Genomic DNA, 19435 nt, shown 5'->3' on the forward strand with positions numbered 1-19435 from the left:
CTTTATTTTACACTTCCTTTACTTCAATTCACCCTACAAGGCAAGAATATCTCACCCCAACCTCAATCATGCCATAGGTATCAACATTTTAGCTTCACTCAAGGGAACAATGGTTGATTTGGAGAATTTCGCCTTGGACCCTTTGGAAGGGTCAGGAGCGAATTTCTCTCTTTGCTTGTTTTCCTTCACTTCAACTCATCTTGCAAGGCTTAAACAACCTCTCTCCAGTCTTTTCATGCCTTAGGAATCAAAATCTTGTCTTGACACAAAGAGGAAATAGTGACTTAATGAATTTCGCTCTGGACCCTTTGGAAGGGTCAAGAGCAAAATTCACTTTTTGCTTGCCTATTCACACTAAATTTCACTTTCTTCACTTCACTTCATCTGGAATCCCCCATATTGAACCCACTTCTCAGCTTGGCAACATTGGTTCGATCTTCACAAGGCCCAAAAAGGAGAATTCGCTCAAGAAACTAGCCAGGGACAGGACCTATCTAGAATTTCGCTCTGGACCCTTTGGAAGGGTCAGGAGCGAAATTCCAATTTTAGCTCAAAATTTGCATCTTTGGTGGATAAACATCTTTCCAAGGCATTCCAAATAGCTTCTCTCACGCTAGTCTAGGCCTGACTTAGCACAAAATTTGGAGAAAAGGATGGTTTTAGTGTTTTTCACTCTGGACCCTTTGGAAGGGTCAGGAGCGAATTTCTTGGTTTGGGCTAATTTCCATCATTTTCAACACCAATTAACTTCAAAAGGCAAGAACATGTCTCCTCGCACCCATCTAAGCCATAAAAACCTAACGTTTGACTAGACTTGCAAGGAAAATAGGTGGTTTCAAGATTTTTGCTTTGGACCCTTTGGAAGGGTCAGGAGTGAAAATCTTGAAACCACCTATTTTCCTTGCAAGGTTAGGAGCGAAAATCACTTTTTGGCTCAATTCCTTCAAGTTTGATAATAATTGGCAATTTGGAGTCATTCCTAAGGCCTTCTTTAATCATGATCCACACTAGATTTGGCATGAAACTAAGGGAAAAGATAGGTTTTGCACAATTTCGCCCTGGACCCTCTGGAAGGGTCAGGAGCGAATTTCCCTTTCTAGCCCAAAATCATAATTTTTTTGAGACAACAATCAATTCAAGGACAATCTCAAGGGCATCCCTCACCTTGATCTAGGCATGGCTTGGTACAAATTTTGGAGAAAATGATGGGTTTTAGGATTTTCGCTCTGGACCCTTTGGAAGGGTCAGGAGCGAAAATCTTGTTTTAGGCTTATTCCTCCATCATTTCAACTTGAATCTATCTTAAAAGGCAAGAAAACACTTATCCTCACCCATCCAAGCTACAAAAACCCAAGTTTGACTTGACTTTGCTTAGGAAAATAAGGGATTTTAGGAATTTCGCTCTAGACCCTTTGGAAGGGTCAGGAGCGAAATTCACCTTCTTGGCTAAAATCCTTCATTTTTTCAATCCCACTCTTCCTTACAAGATACATTTCATCATTTTTCATCCAAGGAACAAGGATTGAAGCCTAAGCAAGGTCAAAAAACTAGGTTTACAAAGAATTTCGCTCTGGACCCTTTGGAAGGGTCAGGAGCGAAATTCCCTCTCTAGGCTTGAAATTTCATCTTTTCTTGCTTTCCATCATTCCTCAAGGCAAGAATATGTTTATCCTTCCTCCAACATGCCTTGGACACTAAGAACTTGGCCTAACAAGGAAGACAATGAGGTCCATGAAGATTTTCGCTCTAGACCCTTTGGAGGGGTCAGGAGCGAAAATCACTTTTTGGGTTGGATCCTTGACTTCATTTGCACATTTCTTCATTCAAACAAGCGTTTTTACCTTCATTCAAGCCTGAGAATGCGTTAGTTCTAGGTTTTGGTCAAAGTAGAATGTCATATGGAGAATTTCGCTCTGGACCCTTTGGAAGGGTCAGGAGCGAAATTCGCTTTGGACCCTTTGGAAGGGTCAAGAGCGAAATTTGACATTTTGGTCTCTCCGTCAGGATCATTTTATGGAATATAACATTTAAGTATAAGTGACATTATACTTTAAGTTATATTCCATATATACTTTCAGGATGTTTGAGAGTGGTTTCGGACCTCCAGGAGTTATATTGCAAAATCTAGTTTTTGGAGGATTCTTCAGTTTTCTAGACTTAGTCAAATTTCAGGATTAGGACATTCCAGACTTAGCCAAATTTCAGGATCAGGGCATTCTAGACTTAGCCAAATTTCAGGGCATTTGAAGATCAGGATGACATTCCAGACTTCATCACTCACCAACTTGACCTAACTCAGACCTTCAAGGATGATGCTCACTCACAAAGCAAGACACAATTAGCAACAAGAGCAAAACCAGGCCCTAAGGAAGACTCTCAAAGAAACCCTAACCTGGAGCACCTGCTGACTCCCCTGGCTCAAGCAAAGCCTACCATCCTATTGATCCCCTGGCGACACTCAAAATGCAAAGGCTAACAGACAAACCCTAAACACCTAGAAAGAAAAACCCCACAAAGCAAATAAAGTAGGGGTCCCCATTTGCAATGGGGCGATGTGTGAATACGTCACAATAGTACGGTCAAGCGATGCCATGTCTTTTGGACATGGCTGATCAAGACATCACTTGATCGTGCCCCCTCACGATAATAAATGTTTGAATGAGAGACTTCATTTATCTCTCATTCAATCATTTATCTTACCGAGGCTATCATGCATTAACACTTCCAGCAGTTCTATTCTACTCCTAATCTACAAACTGCATCTAACTATTCTAACTCCTAAAGAAAAATCTAACTTCTAAGAGTCTAACCCCAAAAAATCTAACCCTTTACAAAAGAGAGGCATCTGTCTTTTATAGATTTTACCATTCAGGTCAAGGGCCAGGATTGACTGCATCCAATGGCTGCAATTGGCCTTCTAGAAGCCTGACAACTTTAACTCATGCCTAGTAACTTTCGGTTGTCCTCCCAACTGCCACTTTCAACCACTATCTTAGCTACTGGCCACCGTTCTACATCAATTTGGTCAATCAGGTAGCTAAGGAATAAGTGACCTATGTCCCCTTGTTTTAAATGCATTAAAAGGGGCTCATAGGCAGTCCTTTTACAATAAAGCAAAATTTAGTTTTTATAAATAAATTGATTTTCTGGAATCCTTTGTTGTGCATCTTTTTTTCGAATCTGCATATTTCGTGTAGCACTTTGAGTGGTTTTATTGATGCCTTCCAAAATTTGGAACATCATCACTTTGGTCTTGACTTTATGGTGTGCTCTTCAATGCTCTATGATCACCATTTTAATCCTACACATTGCATCTTCATCCTTCGGCTTCGATTGCAATCATGTCTTCAATTTGAGCTTTGAGTTTTTCCCAAGCTCTTTGCAGCGGCATCAATCTACACAAGAGAGTTCAAATTGAATCAATCACCTTGAAAAGTTTAAGTAATTTTGACAAATATTAAATGTTATCAAGGCAACAGTGGGTTCTGTTTTGGTGAATAAGAGGGGAAAACGACAGATTTTTACTCTTAAAACAATTTGAATCCCCTTTACTTCATTTCGCTTTCGACTTAAGATTGCGCCACCTTAAAAGGGAAAACTTAAGGCAATTTTAGGCAAATGTGCAAGATGTTTCCTTTATAATTTAACTTAATGTCTTCCTTTCAAGGGGATTTTTAGGCGATTAGAGGCAAAGTACGAGAAGCCTTTTAAAATTTCATTCAATCTCCCTAGGGGAAAACTTAGGTGATTTTAGGAAGAACGCATAAATGATTTGTGAAGCAAAGTTCACACTTCTGTTAAAAAATCCTGAATTTCGCCTTCTTCCGTAATCTTATCTTCCTGGGGTTGCACGAAAAGGAGAAAACTCAGGCCTTTGAGGAATAATGTGAGTTGCACGATTTAAAAAAAAAATGCCTCCCTTTCTTCACTCTTTCTTAATTTTTTTTGCCTCCCCCTTTAGAATTTTAGCTTTTTGGGGAGCAACTCCGGTTTGGGAGGGAGAATGCAAACTCAACTAAGGGCGCTCTCTCCGTTTCACTTTTACCTTCACCTTTCCAAAGAACAAAACTTGGGTTTTTGAGGAAGAAAGCAAACCTATGACTTAGCAATCCTTTTAAATGCGCTTTATCCTTTTGCTGAAGAAAACTTGGCTTTGCAAGCCAAATTGCGAGTTCGACTTAAAAAGAAATGCCCTTTCATTTTACTTGATTTTGCCCCCTTGGAATTTTAGAACACAACTTGCTGAGGGGAGAATTTAGGCTTTATTAGGGAAATTGCGAAAAGTTTGCGTTTATATTCCACCAAAACCCCCCTCTTTTCTTCCTTCAATTCATTACTTAGCCACTAAAAAAAAACTCAACATTTATAGGAGAAATATGAGCATCGATCATTGCCTTTTAAAACGCCCTCTTACCTTTTGAGGGAAACTTTTTGGCTTTGATAGGTAAAATGTGAACTTTGACTCAAAACGCATCCTTCATTCTAAACTTAACGCCCCAATGGATAAAGCAGAAAACTCGGCATTTGAGGCAAAAATGTGAGAAATTTGACCTAAAGGTTTCACTTTACTTCCTTTATCGTTTCAGAAGTTCGACTTTTAGAAGTAAAATGTGAACGTTTAATGAAATGTTTTGGAAAATCTTCTCATTCTGTTGACTTGAGGAGGAGGTTCCGCCTTGGGAGCCAAAACACGGAAAAAGCTTTATAATGCAATGTTTGGCAAATTTACCAAAACTTCCGAACTTACTTAGCACTTCGCCTTTGAAAGGGAAAAACTCGGCTTTTTAAGAAAAAATGTCAAAATTGCCTATTATTATTGTAAGGCCACCCTCAGGCGCCTTGCCCATTTGAACTTAGTACCCTCTTTCTCATGCTAACCACTCTGCAAAACTAGACAAAACTCCCACAGGACCTCGAAGAGGCAGGCAACAAAGGGGTACCCTGTTGATGATGGGGAGTGTGTGCAAGGCACAACACTCAGTTTAAGGTTGCTGTAAGGAATTTGGATGAAGTGGAGCTAAGGGAGAAGTTGCTGCATGCACTATTACACAGCTATACCGCCCTTTTTACCTTCATTCAGCTAGCCCAAGTAAGTCACAACATCATTGACCCAGTTTGAAAGATCTTCCAGATGTAGCAATTATAGTTGTTGACCTGTAGATGACTGCAACAGCATTCTAGAGGTTAGATGTGCTTCAAACTAATCTATGTATGCTTGATATTTCATCCCAGCAATGATACTATGAACTATGTTTCGTCAAATTTGTGTATATGGTGATAAATGAAAGTGATTGTAGCACTAGATTGATTGGAAAATATCGTTATTAGTTTAAATTTGATTATTGTATGATCATTTTGTCAAACACTTTAAAAATCACACAAATAATTAGGACACTCCAGTGCTGGTATTTCATCAAACATGTGCCGAACTTCAAGAAAATTAGCTTGGCACTTTACATTTTGGGTTAGGCATTGCGAAGTGTTTTGGTCAACCTTTGTATGCATCCCCTTTGAGAAAAACAATCAACCCTAGCAGTTTCCAAGAAAAATCCCCTAGGTATTAAATTTATACAATATTTGTTTGCATATCTACCATAGAAATTGAGGTTCCTAAATTGTCATAGAAGTGCATTAGTTGCTTACAAAAGATTCTTATAAACTTCAGGTTGTAAATGGTTATTTGCTGCTTTGAAAATACAAAGTTTACAACATTAGATGTTTTACCTTTACACCACTATAATGCATGCAAGAAGATAAACATACCGTGAAACATAGCGAAACATTTGTTTTTCTATTCTTCATCCAATGATATTTAATTTCATTTTTATTATAGGTTTTATTATTCTAGCATCCCAAGTGGTTGACTATTCCACAATTCTTTTGAACTAGGGGCTTATTATGTTGTTGAAAATCTCTTGTGATCTACATTGCAATATTGTATATTATCATCAAGTTTCTTGGTCTGGACTCCATACCACTTCTCCCCTCCTAGGCGGCATATCATCCTAATGAAGTTTTTTTGGGTGAAAACTACAATTTATATGTGGCTTCCTCAATTTGTTTACAAAGAAAACAATGCCATGTTCATGCGTAAGTGCCAAATTTTTCAATTAGGTTTACACTAGCATAGGAGGCTGATTATAAGATTTGAGAGAGAAGCACTTAGGATGGTGTATGGTATGCTGTTCGAATGTTTAGGCATATTGCGTAATTGCATTGCCCTTTGTGTTTAGTGTCAATCACCAAGCATCAATGTACCTATAGAACAAGCTGATAATACATGTGTGTGTAGATGGTTGCCTCTATGTTTGGAATTTACATTCAAGATAATTTTGGCTAATAAAAAACCACTAAGTCAATACATGGGTCCTTGTATGTAGGTGAGATCCTCTAATAAACACTAACATCCCATGAGTACAGGCTAACACATTGTACCATAGATAGCATTTGACACAAGAAATAGGAAAAGAATCACTATCCATAACATGAACACAAAGTACCCATCATTACACTTGAACAATGATATGTTGATAAGATCTCTTCATATCGATATTCTTAGGACCTTAATATAAGTACATGAATGATTTGATATTGATGAGTGATACAAGATAAATATAAGTCTATGAGGAATGGATTTGATGGTTGAGGTAGTCCAATCAATCGAAACCACTCAACTAACAAAATTAAATGAATGCTCAATGAATCATTGGCATTTCTTGTAAGTAGAGAGAAAAGTGGCATGATAAAAATCTGGTGGTTGAAGGGAAATAAAGGATGGAAAATGATGTGGCTGGGACTGTTCCTAATCGGGGAGGTACATGACAATAAAGTAGTTGTTCACAAGATCCTTAATCGTGAGGTAGTTGTAGATGTCGTAAATAATACAAAGTAAAAACTATTCAAGGTACAAACAGAATTTGTTAAATAAAGGTATCAGCTTGATGGTACAAGCCAAAATTTGTAAGTATTATTCATGAGCTAGTATGAAGCGGTGCTAGGAAAGGATCCAAATATGCCATGTGACATAACAATGGGAAGTCAAAAAAATTTCAAGTGTGTAAAGGAAAAAGGAAAGAATAATAAGAAGATAAGTGATTCCAAGAAAATGGGTGCTGATTCTAATGAGTTTTCTCGGTGTCCCTAACCAAGAGTGAAAAGGTGCTCCCAATATACTTTCTTGGATTTTGTAAACCACACTATGAGTCATTATCATTCTAAATGGTGGTCTATGCTTAAGAAGTCTTCTTTCCTCTAGGAACTTTTAACTCCTGCATCCCTATTTTCTCTTTAAAAAAACAGACAGACCTTCAAACAAGCCCATTCAAATTCTTAAATGTTGGTTACTCAACTTTGCTCTTCTAGGATCTTAATTCCTAGAATTTACTGTCAGGAAGTCTAATATTAGAATCAGCACCCATTTTCTTGGAATCACTTATCTTCTTATATGCTTAAGAAGTCTTCTTTCCTCTAGGAACTTTTAATTCCTGCATCCCTATTTCCTCTTTAAAAAAACAGACAGACCTTCAAACGAGCCCATTCAAATTCTTAAATGTTGGTTGCTCAACTTTGCTCTGCTAGGATCTTAATTCCTAGAATTTACTGTCAGGAAGTCTAATATTAGAATCAGCACCCATTTTCTTGGAATCACTTATCTTCTTATTATTCTTTCCTTTTTCCTTTACACACTTCAACATCAAAATTAAGAAACTTATACAGCCAGAAAAAATAAATAACAATTAGAATTTGTGTGAGTCCAAGAGAAAAAAGTTCAAGAAGAGTTTGTGATGGAAAGGAGGAACAAAGGCACACTTTGTAAGTTATAAATATTTAAGAGGGTCTTGAAGAGTGTTAGATTATTGCCATTGATGTCAAAGGGCAGTGTAGACGGCATAATTGCCACGCCTAAATAAATCATAGTTTTTATGTTTTGTGTATGGCAATGAAATGAACCGTTGGTTCCTGTAGGGATAGGTAGTTGTCCGGCGGTTGGCATCCTTGGCCAACCATCTCTGGTCTTATTCTCTGTAATAACTGCATGTGCGAATAAAGATATATTTTACTGCCATGTCTGGTGTGCGTGGTCATGTATATTATTATTTCCTGTATTTGATTTATCAGATATATCAGCAAACAGGCAGCAGACCGAAGGCAAAAGTTATCTTCACAAAGGCAGAAATGAACATTAATAAAAATGAATTAAATTTATGCTGGCCAACCCCTTCTTTATATTGGCATCCAAGACATATTTGATGCTGGTCGACCTGTACCTTTTTGACACCCACTATTAAAGCTTAAAGTGCCTTTAAATAAATAAATTTATAAGGGCCAACCCATGGTTCATAATACCGGCCAACCCTTGGTGTGTAGTACCCCACCTTGTGGGGATTTAATGGGGCCGACGCCTTATAGAGCACCCAAGTTTGTAATTAAAGGATGCATTGATTTAAATATATAAAATAATGAAGAGTCCTCATTCGTCAAGCATGATATTCCTCCAAAAGGTTGCCTACTTTGGTGAAGATATAGGAAGAGCATGTGAATAGTGATGAAGTTAAGCAATCCACGATTATCTATCCATACATGAGCAGATCTGAAGCAATCAAAATCAGATTATTAGAGTAGATCTTTGAAGCATATTAGAGCAGATTTTTAAAGCATATTAGAGCATCCTTTTAAGCATGATTGGAGCAGATCTAAATCAAAGTTTTAAGCAGATCTGAAGGAGATTTGTAAGCAGATTGTTGAAGATTTTTGAGCAGAATTGTGAAGAAAGTTTGAACAGATTTGTGTAGTGTTTTGAGCAGACTTGTCGAGAGAATTTTGAGCAGGTTTGAGAAGAGGTTTTGAAGAGATTGGTTTCTCTTAGTAAGTTGGTGCTTAGTTGCAGGGATTGGTGTCTCCAGTGGGTTGGTACCTACAAATAATTTAATAGGGCATTGGTGTCTTCTGGGGGTTGGTGCGTACTAAATTTGTAAAAGAGAAGTATTTATATCAGCAATATTTTGCTGTGGTTTTCTCCCATAAGGGTTTCCACGTAAATCTTGTGTTCTACTTGTGTTGCATTATTGTTGATGTTGTGTGATTGTTTCTATTGTCATTGTTATGTTTTAAAAAGTAAAAGTTTAGCTTATACTGGATGTTTATTGTAACTGTGTTGGACACAACAATATTGAATAACTTTGACTTGAATGACATTGTAGTGTAACAATTATTGTTGCTTACTTGATGAGAACTCATCGAATGAGTCTATGCGAAGCTTTGGAGCTTGTGAAGAGTAAAAGGCCCCAAGCAGCACCTAATCAAGGTTTTCTTTTGCAACTACAGCATTTGGAAAGTTGTTTGGGAGGTAAGATAGGACTGCTGCCCTTTGCACATTTTTGTTTTCATTTGTAATGATATACATTTCAAATTAGGTTTTTACATGAAGACATGCTATATATTGTATGATCATTCCATTTATATAAATCTGTACTTCAAACAAGCTTGTCACATGAAAGCATATTGTATATTTGCATTGTCTTTTTTATACTAATAAAATAGATGTATAAAACACAAAGTATGAGCTATAAATATGCAATCAAATAAAATTTGGTATATGTATCAGTTGATTTGCCTTAGATTGTAAAATATCATGCTAAGAAGTGCTACCATGATTGCAATTCCCCCAAAATTACAAATTCATTCAATGTTGAGCTAACTTTAGACATGAGAGGCCTATTCTTTGCTATTTTGATTGCATGATGTAGTATACATGCAACCCTCACAAAACAATGACAAATGAAAAAAAAATACGGGGCACTTATGCAAACAAAAAGTGAATTGCATCTGCAAATCCAAGATAACGAGGGAAGAAATACTTATCCCAAAAATGTGATGAAACGCGTAACAATATTGATATATGCAGGTTTCTGTTATATTGATGAAATACTTGGAGGGCTTGAGATGGAGATTCTATGATCAGTTTATGCAGGGTTCTGCTGCTTGAATTCCTCAAAATACAAAGTATTATCTCCATTGAAGCACTACAACTCAGAGTGGATTGTAACCTTTTGTAATGGGCACCCTAGAATGCCCAAAAACTAACCCCACTGCTGATAGGAATTTAGTCAAACAGTTTGCAGCCAATTCCTTATTCCTCCGTTTAATGTTTCAATGTTTTTTTTTTGTTTTAAGTCTTTGCACAGGTATGAAACCACATAACATGAACTAAAAAGAATTTACAATAATAGGCAAGCTGGAAATTGAACTACTGCTGTTATAATATTATTTCCAGAATTAACAAACTCAAATACAAAGCAGGTTATTTTCAACTCACTAATTACTCCAGCATTTTGACATAATGTTCCAACAAAAGTTTCTAATTCTGTTGCTACAGTAACATGAATAGTGCTGCATGAATAGTGCCACGTGAATAGTGCCAGGTGAATAGTACCCGTGTGAATAGTGCCGCGTGAATAGTACCGCGTGAATAGTGTCGCGTGAATAGTACCGCATGAATAGTGTCGCGTGAATAGTACCCACGTGAATAGTGTCGCGGCCTGTAGCTGGAAATGCAACCAAATAATGCTGCTGCTTGTAGCTGGAAAATGCACCCAATCTGCCTGTAAATGAAGCTGATCGCAAAGGATTCCAAAGGCCAAACCCCAAGGGAATGACATCTAGAATGTCACAAGAGAGGATAGACGCCCTCTAATGCCAAGAACGGATCTGCAACTCACACACCAAATTCTTCTCATAGTCAACCTGCCCAATGAAGCCACAAAAGCTCCCTTTTATTCTTTCTCCAAGGGGCGACCCAACTCACTCAAACAATGTGGGATAAAACATGTTCAATATAAAACATATTAAAATATTCACTTATGTCTCCCTTGGTTGCCCCTTTGATTTACACATATCTCCATAAAATAAATATTAAAGTAACACTTTAATATTTTACAATTAAATTAAATGTTACTTTAATAAAACTTCAGGCATTAAAATATATTAGCAATCGGACTCCGAATAGCGTGAGTGATAGCTCGTCGGAAAGCTCTCGCCAAGGAGTATCAAATCCAATCACCAAAACTAGCCTCCGTTGTGTCCTGCTGACTTACTAAAAATAGTAAGTATGCCTGAAACTAAGTAAATCAACTTCGTTTTGGCCCAAACTGGAAATGACTAGGCCAAAACACTCCAGGATCCCTTTAAACCCTTCGTTAGCCCTCGGGACCATGTAGAGCTAGGCTAACGCACATATGCTTGGTCAATCTGCTAGAGTGGGGACATTACAGTCCGCCCCCCTTGAAATTGCTTGTCCTCAAGCAATCTCAGTCCAGCCTGCTGTATCACCTGCTCATTCTCCCATGTAGCATCTTCCTCCGGCAGGTCTCTCCATCTGACCAAATACTCCTTCACTATCCTGTTTCTGAGTTTCCTCACTCTGGTGTCCAGAATAGCCTCAGGTACTAACACGAGCTTCCCCTCCTCATCCAAAGGGGGTAAATCTGCAGAAGGTACTACACTCTGACCAATAGCTTTCTTAAGCTTAGACACATGAAATACATTGTGTACTCGACTGCCCTCTGGAAGCTCAAGCTCATAGGCGACTTCGCCCACTCTGCGAATCACCCTGTAGGGACCATAAAATCTAGGCTTCAGCTTCTCTGCCCCGCTCCTCTTGAGAGATGACTGCCTACATGGCTGTAGCCTCAAGTATACCATATCCCCTACCTCGAAACTGCGCTCTACCCTGTGCTGATCAGCATACAACTTTTGTTGATTCTGAGCTTGCTGTATGTTCTCCTTGACCACTCTCAGGATATCCTGACTATCTTGCAATAAGTCTTTCGCTTTGGGCACCCTGCTGTCCCCCAAAACCAGATCCATGAAGCTTGGTGCTTCATAACCATAAAGTGCCATGAAGGGTGTCATCCTGATGGACATATGATATGTAGTGTTGTAACAGTATTCTCCCATATGCAACCATCTAACCCAAGCCCTCTGCTGTCTAGTCACATAATTCCTCAAATATCCCTCCACCCATTTATTCACAATCTCCGTCTGCCCATCTGTTTGCGGATGATAACTAGTGCTGGGTGTAAGATCTGTGCCACACAACATAAACAACTCTTGCCAGAAAATACTCATAAATTTACTATCCCGATCACTGACAATGAATCTAGGTAGCCCATGTAACCTGAATATCTCTCTGAAGAAAAGATCTACCACCTGTGCTGCTGTGTAAGTGGACGGAATAGCAAAGAAGTGAGCGAACTTCGTTAAGCGGTCTACCACCACATAGATGCAATCCCTCCCTTGCACTCGTGGCAACCCAGTGATAAAGTCCATTGAAATACTTTCCCATTTCCTATCTGGGATGGGTAAGGGCTGTAGTAAACCTGCAAGGAACGTGTGCTCTCCCTTATTCTGCTGGCAAACTGCACACTCCCTGACATACCTCTGAACATCATCCTTGAGCCCTCTCCATGAGAATCGCTCTCGGATCTGCCTATAGGTCTTGAAGACCCCCGGATGCCCAGCTGTAGGTGCATCATGAAATGCCCTAAGTATCGCTTCTCTCAACTGTGATGACGGAATCAAGTAAACTCTGTCTTGAAATCTGATCAATCCATCTATCACCTCATAGCGATCATCCTGCGTAGTACTTGAAATCAAACCAGACGCCCAAGTATCCCCGACATACTCTGCTATAATCTTATCCCTCCAATCTCCTGTAATCTCTGCAAGAGCACAAATGTGAGGTCTTCTGGATAAGGCATCAGCTACTACATTCCTCTTCCCTTTGACAAACTCAATGTCAAAGTCATAAGCCTGCAATTTAGTGACCCACTTCTGCTGCCTATCATTCAAGTCTTGCTGGCTCATGAAATACTTTATGCTATTGTGATCCGTCTTGATCACAAACTTCCCTCCAACCAAGTAGGATCGGAATTTGGCCAAGGCATGCATTATGGCCAACATCTCACGATCATAAATAGAATAGCTCCTCTCCACACCTCGGAGCTTCCTACTCTCAAAAGCAATGGGGTGCTTCTCCTGCATCAATACTGCTCCAATCCCATCACCCGATGCATCACAATGAAGCTCAAAGGGCTTCGTGAAGTCTGGTAGAGCTAGAACTGGACACGAAGACATCACCTGCTTGAAATGCTCAAAACACCTCTGTGCTGCCTCTGTCCACATGAAGGCCCCCTTCTTAGTAAGATCTGTCAAGGGAGCAGCTGTCTGAGAAAACCCCTTAACAAATCTCCTATAAAAACCACATAAGCCAAAGAACCCCTTAAGCTGAGTAAGGTTCGTAGGTGTGGGCCAATCAACAATAGCTCTAATCTTTTCAGGATCCACCCGAACTCCCTTTGCATTGATAATATGACCAAGGTACAAAAGCTCTGTCATCCCGAACTCACACTTAGACTCCTTGGCATACAGGGACTCTCTCTCCAAAATAGATAGCACCTCCTCAAGATGTTGTAAATGCTCCCCCCATGTCTTGCTAAAGATCAAAATATCATCAAAGAAAATCAAAACGTATCTCCTCAATTGCCCCCTAAACACCTGGTTCATGCAACTCTGAAAAGTAGTAGGAGCATTGGTTAGCATAAATGGCATAACCAGAAACTCAAAATGACCATAGTGACACCGAAAAGCTGTTTTCTCAATGTCCTCTGCTCTCATACTGATCTGATGATACCCTGATCTCAAATCTATCTTTGTGAATACACATGCCCCATGTAGCTCATCTATCAGCTCATCTATCCGCGGAATGGGGTACCTGTTCTTAATGGTTTTTTTGTTCAAGGCCCTGTAGTCAATGCACATGTGCATTGTTCCATCCTTCTTCTTAACCAAGACAACTGCTGAAGCAAATGGGCTTTTGCTTGGCCTGATGTGCCCCATTTCCAACAACTCCTTAATTGCCTTATCTATCTCATCCTTATGTTTCTTAGGATGACGATAGGGAGTGATCATCACTGGTTTGGCTCCCTCCTCGAGCTCAATAACATGCTCTGCACCCCTATCGGGAGGAACCCCATGAGGAATATCACCAAATACCTTGGCATGCCTGTCAAGTATCTCCTGTATATCTGGTGGATGACTCTTCACTCGAGGCTCCGGTGAAGCTGGCATAACTAAGCACTCTGTTGCCCACTCTATGTCATTATGTCGAAAAAGTCTCTCCATTCTCCTCAAAGACACTACCCTGCAACTCCCATCTGAAAGTCCCCTGAGCACAACAGTCCTACCCTCATGCTGAAACCTCATCTCCAACTTCGCTAGATTGAAAGTGAACTCAACCAGCGATGCCATCCATGTCATACCGAGGATGACGTCGTAATCTCCCATGTCCACAACATAGAAATCATCCTCCAACTCATAACCATCTCCAAATCTAATGTGAAGATTCGAAACCTTCTGAGTACATAATAGCTTTTGGCCATTAGCCACCATGACTCTAAAACCATCATGCTCCTCTGTCTGTAAGCCTCTCCTGGCTACCAACTGTGTATCAATAAAGTTATGTGTAGCCCCACTGTCAATAAGGGAAATCACCTTCTGTCCCTGGATAGTACCTCTCACCTTAAAGGTGATTGCCTTCTGAGCCCCGGTTAACCGTGCCAATGATCTGTCATCCTCAGCAGTTCTGCTCCTCTCTGTAGTACTACTCTCATTTGAATCGGAGTGCTGATCCTCCCCCTCTGACTCTGACTCCTCTGCTGAAAAATACTCCATTTGATTTGCCTTAGCCTTGAGAGGGCATTTATGAGATAAGTCCCAAGGCTCTCTACACTGGAAGCATAGTTTCTTCTTTCGAAGTTCATTCAAGGTTTCACTGTCTAGTCCTTTTGATCCTTCTTTGGGTTTGTTATACTCTTTCTGAAATGGTTTTTTGTCTTTGTCCTTGCGGTAGGAAGAATCTGTTGAATGGTATTTTCCTTTGTATACCGAAGGGGCTAAATCTCGTGCCTTTTTAGTTGCTTCTGCTAAGGTGAGTGGATCATGTCCCTTCACCCAACCACGTAATGGATCAGCAAGCCCATCACAAAATAACACCACCAATCTCCTAGGAGAGATATCAGTAACAAGTACAGACAACCGCTGAAACTCGGCGATGTAAGTATCCACCGAACCTGTATGTTTTAACTGTGCTAGCTCCTTGAAATGTAACTCGGGATCCCTAGTGTCAAATCTCTCAATCAATCTTTCTGTGAATTCCTCATAGAATGTAATCTGATTATGCCCCAGAGTCACCATGCCATGATGCCACCATTCATGCGCAACGCCGTCCAAATGCATAGCCGCATACTTGATAGCCTCCTCCTCAGGCATAGGATTAAGCTGTAAGTATGTATCTACCTTCTGCACCCAAGCTCGTGCAGTCATCTTCCCTGGAGCATCATAATAAGGCAAGGAAAGTTTTCCAACTTTCTTTCTTAGCTCAAAATTCTGATTCCTCCCTCCTGCTCAAGGCATATGTCTCATCCTCAAGTCCATATAATCTCTGAGGGAAATATCCGCCTGAAACTCGGGTCCATTGGCCTCCCAGTCCCTCTTGAACTGACCCTGTAACTCAGTAATCTGCGGTTCGTTCACTGGTTGAACCGGATCCCTAGGTGGAAAGGTGGGTAGAAGAGGTCTCGAGCTCGTTGTTCGAGCTGGGTGTGCAATGTGTCTAAAGTTATCCGCCTCAATCCCATTGTTGCCATGTCCATTATTACCATTAATGTTATTCTCAGGGCCATTGTTGTTGCCTCGGCCTCCATTATTATCATTGCCCCTATTGTTATCGTTTCCCCCATTGTTATTGTTTCCATTGTTGGCATCACCTGGATTAATATTAACGCCCATCTGTCTAGCCATAAGCTGCAACATCATGTCCATTCGCCTATTCTGCTCCTGCTGCATACGCTGCCCTTGCTCTAACGTACCCAGTAACTGTCTGAACATTACCTCCCCCTGATCTGGAATGATATTCCTCTCATCTCGGTCACCCATACTGCTGTCCTGATCGAAGAATATTTCCTCTATGTCTGTATGACTGGATTCTATGTCCACCTGCACGGATGAACTAGACTGCTCACTCTGACTATCCGGATTTCTATTTTGTCTGGCCTTGGTATTGCGAAAATTATAATGCCCCTGTCGCATGCTCAATCATACATTCTGGACCTGTTTTATTTCTGCAATATGTTTTGGTGAAAGTTTCCCACAAGATGGCAGAATCTTCTGCTCTGATACCACTGTAATGGGCACCCTAGAATGCCCAAAAACTAACCCCATTGCTGATAGGAATTTAGTCAAACAGTTTGCAGCCAATTCCTTATTCCTCCGTTTAATGTTTCAATGTTTTTTTTTGTTTTAAGTCTTTGCACAGGTATGAAACCACATAACATGAACTAAAAAGAATTTACAATAATAGGCAAGCTGGAAATTGAACTACTGCTGTTATAATATTATTTCCAGAATTAACAAACTCAAATACAAAGCAGGTTATTTTCAACTCACTAATTACTCTAGCATTTTGACATAATGTTCCAACAAAAGTTTCTAATTCTGCTGCTACAGTAACATGAATAGTGCCAGATGAATAGTGCCACGTGAATAGTGCTAGGTGAATAGTACCCATGTGAATAGTGCCGCGTGAATAGTACCGCGTGAATAGTGTCACGTGAATAGTACCCGTGTGAATAGTGTTGCGTGAATAGTACCCACGTGAATAGTGTCGCGGCTTGTAGCTGGAAATGCAACCAAATAATGCTGTTGCTTGTAGCTGGAAAATGCACCCAATTTGCCTGTAAATGAAGCTGATCACAAAGGATTCCAAAGGCCAAACCCCAAGGGAATGACGTCTAGAATGTCACAAGAGAGGATAGACGCCCTCTAATGCCAAGAACGGATCTGCAACTCACACACCAAATTCTTCTCATATTCAACCTGCCCAATGAAGCCACAAAAGCTCCCTTTTATTCTTTCTCCAAGGGGCGACCCAACTCACTCAAACAATGTGGGATAAAACATGTTCAATATAAAACATATTAAAATATTCACTTATGTCTCCCTTGGTTGCCCCTTTGATTTACACATATCTCCATAAAATAAATATTAAAGTAACACTTTAATATTTTACAATTAAATTAAATGTTACTTTAATAAAACTTCAGGCATTAAAATATATTAGCAATCGGACTCCGAATAGCGTGAGTGATAGCTCGTCGGAAAGCTCTCGCCAAGGAGTATCAAATCCAATCACCAAAACTAGCCTCCGTTGTGTCCTGCTGACTTACTAAAAATAGTAAGTATGCCTGAAACTAAGTAAATCAACTTCGTTTTGGCCCAAACTGGAAATGACTAGGCCAAAACACTCCAGGATCCCTTTAAACCCTTCGTTAGCCCTCGGGACCATGTAGAGCTAGGCTAACGCACATATGCTTGGTCAATCTGCTAGAGTGGGGACATTACACCTTTTTTGAAGATCAAAACATTTGGGTGTCCTTTGGAAGTTGATATTTTCCCTTACAAGGGGTTTTCTATGGTATATCTTATTTCTATAGTGGTTACTCTACTAAAAAATTGGAATTAGTTTTGTTTCCTTTCAACCTTTTCCTATTAATGATCTACCTAATGCCGCTACTAATCACTGATCATATAAATAACATAATGTGACAAAATATGAGCTTTATAACAAAATAGTTTATTTATATCAATAACAAAATATGTTGTTTTTAGGAAGACAACATGTTCTCTCCCTTGGCAAGCTTCGTCACCAAATTTTTGAGAACCAAATTAAAGTTCGCTTGTACATTTCCTTCTCCTTCCCCTTTGTTGTCCTTGAATTGGAAATGAATATATGAAGCCATTTGAATGGGTAATAAATTTGACGGTGGTTTATAGATGAAATTATCCTTGTTCATTGCACTTTATTATAGATACTCAAGAAATTCATATTGATCTATGTATAGATCAATCAACAGATTAGAAACCATTGTCAACTTATGATCAAAACTATTATATGCATATTTGTCCAATGAGATACCCAAAAAAAAATCATTATTGATGGTATTTATTGTTAACGCATGATAGTTTCGGTAAGATAAATGATTGAATGAGAGATAAATGAAGTCTCTCATTCAATCATTTATCCTATCGATAAATTATGATGAAAACTTCAAGCTATTAATCCTTCATTTGATGACCATTCTTCATTCATATACGTTCAACTACTTAGTTCGATCAATGCTTGACTATCGATAATCATCCTATAGCATACCGATTAATATCGGTTTATATTCTAACGTATGAATCCCGGTTAATAGCGGTTTGTCTTATTAACTGTGATCATCGATTATTAATCGGGCTAACCAATGTATTCCGATTTATATCGGTTAATATATTTAACAGTAAACAAAGATGATTATCGAATTAACTAAACACTGATTGGTATCGGGTGACAATTTAAATATGCACCGATTGATATTGGGTTAACATACACCGATTGGTATCGAGTGGCAAGGTAAATACACACCGATGGTTATCGGGATGTTAAGATAAGTATAAACCAATGGGTATTGGTTTGTTAACATACACCGATTGTAATTACTGCGATAAGCCAAGGGGTACGATCAAGTAATATCTTGATCGAGACATGACCGGTCAAGGCATTGCTTGATCGTACTGTTGTGACGTTTTCACACATCGCCCCATTGCAAATGGGGACCCTTGCTTTTTTTGCTTTTTAGGGTTTGTTTTTTGGTTTTTTTGGGTTTTGTTAGTTAGCCTTTGCATTTTGAGTGCTGTCGGGGAGATCAATAGGGTAGCAAGTCCGGCTTGAGTGATGTCTTGATCCTGAATTTTGGCTAAGTCTGGAATGTCCTGATCCTGAATTTGACTAAGTCTGGAAACTGAAAAAACCTCCAAAAACTAGATTTTGCAATATAACTCCTGGAGGTCTGAAACCACTCTCAAACATCCTGAAAGTATATATGGAATATAACTTAAAGTATAAGAAAGAAGAAACATAGAAGGAAATGTCACTTATACTTTATTCCATAAAAGTTATCCTGATAGAGAGTTCGAAAAGTCAAATTTCGCTCCTGTCCTTCACTGAGGATCCAGAGCGAATTTCGCTCCTGTCCCTCCCAGGAGGACCAAGGCGAAGCGCTCCTGTCCCTCACCAAGGGTCCAGAGCGAAAAAGCTTAGTTGAGCCATTCTTGACCTTGTTTGGACGAATTGAGACATCAAAGGCATGGTGAAGGGCAAAATGAGCATGATCGAGCATCCAGACTTGATCAAAAGCAATGAAATGATGAAGTTTTTGCCTAGAAGGTCAAATTCGCTCCTGTCCCTCACTGAAGGACCAGAGCGATTTTCTTTATATGCACAATTTTAGACCTTTTTTGGACATTAAATTTTATTCATAACATGAAGTAAGATGATATC

At 39.4% G+C, this 19435-nt stretch overlaps 1 protein-coding gene across 7 annotated transcripts in view; it reads left to right on the forward strand.

Moving 5' to 3' along the window:
* The window catches only part of LOC131078860 (dual specificity protein phosphatase 1), a 109815-nt gene that overhangs the window by 43095 nt on the left and 47285 nt on the right, over positions 1-19435 (forward strand). For 6 of the 7 annotated variants that reach the window (XM_058016682.2, XM_058016676.2, XM_058016680.2 and 3 more), the window contains one exon: positions 9201-9346. The exons of the other annotated variant lie outside the window; for it this stretch is intronic. In XM_058016682.2, the coding sequence (XP_057872665.1) occupies positions 9201-9346 (146 nt within the window). The remainder of the gene's footprint in view (positions 1-9200; positions 9347-19435) is intronic. 7 annotated transcript variants of the gene reach the window in all.

The sequence above is a fragment of the Cryptomeria japonica genome, chromosome 2 (genome assembly GCF_030272615.1).
Source record: "Cryptomeria japonica chromosome 2, Sugi_1.0, whole genome shotgun sequence".
Lineage (NCBI taxonomy): Eukaryota > Viridiplantae > Streptophyta > Pinopsida > Cupressales > Cupressaceae > Cryptomeria > Cryptomeria japonica.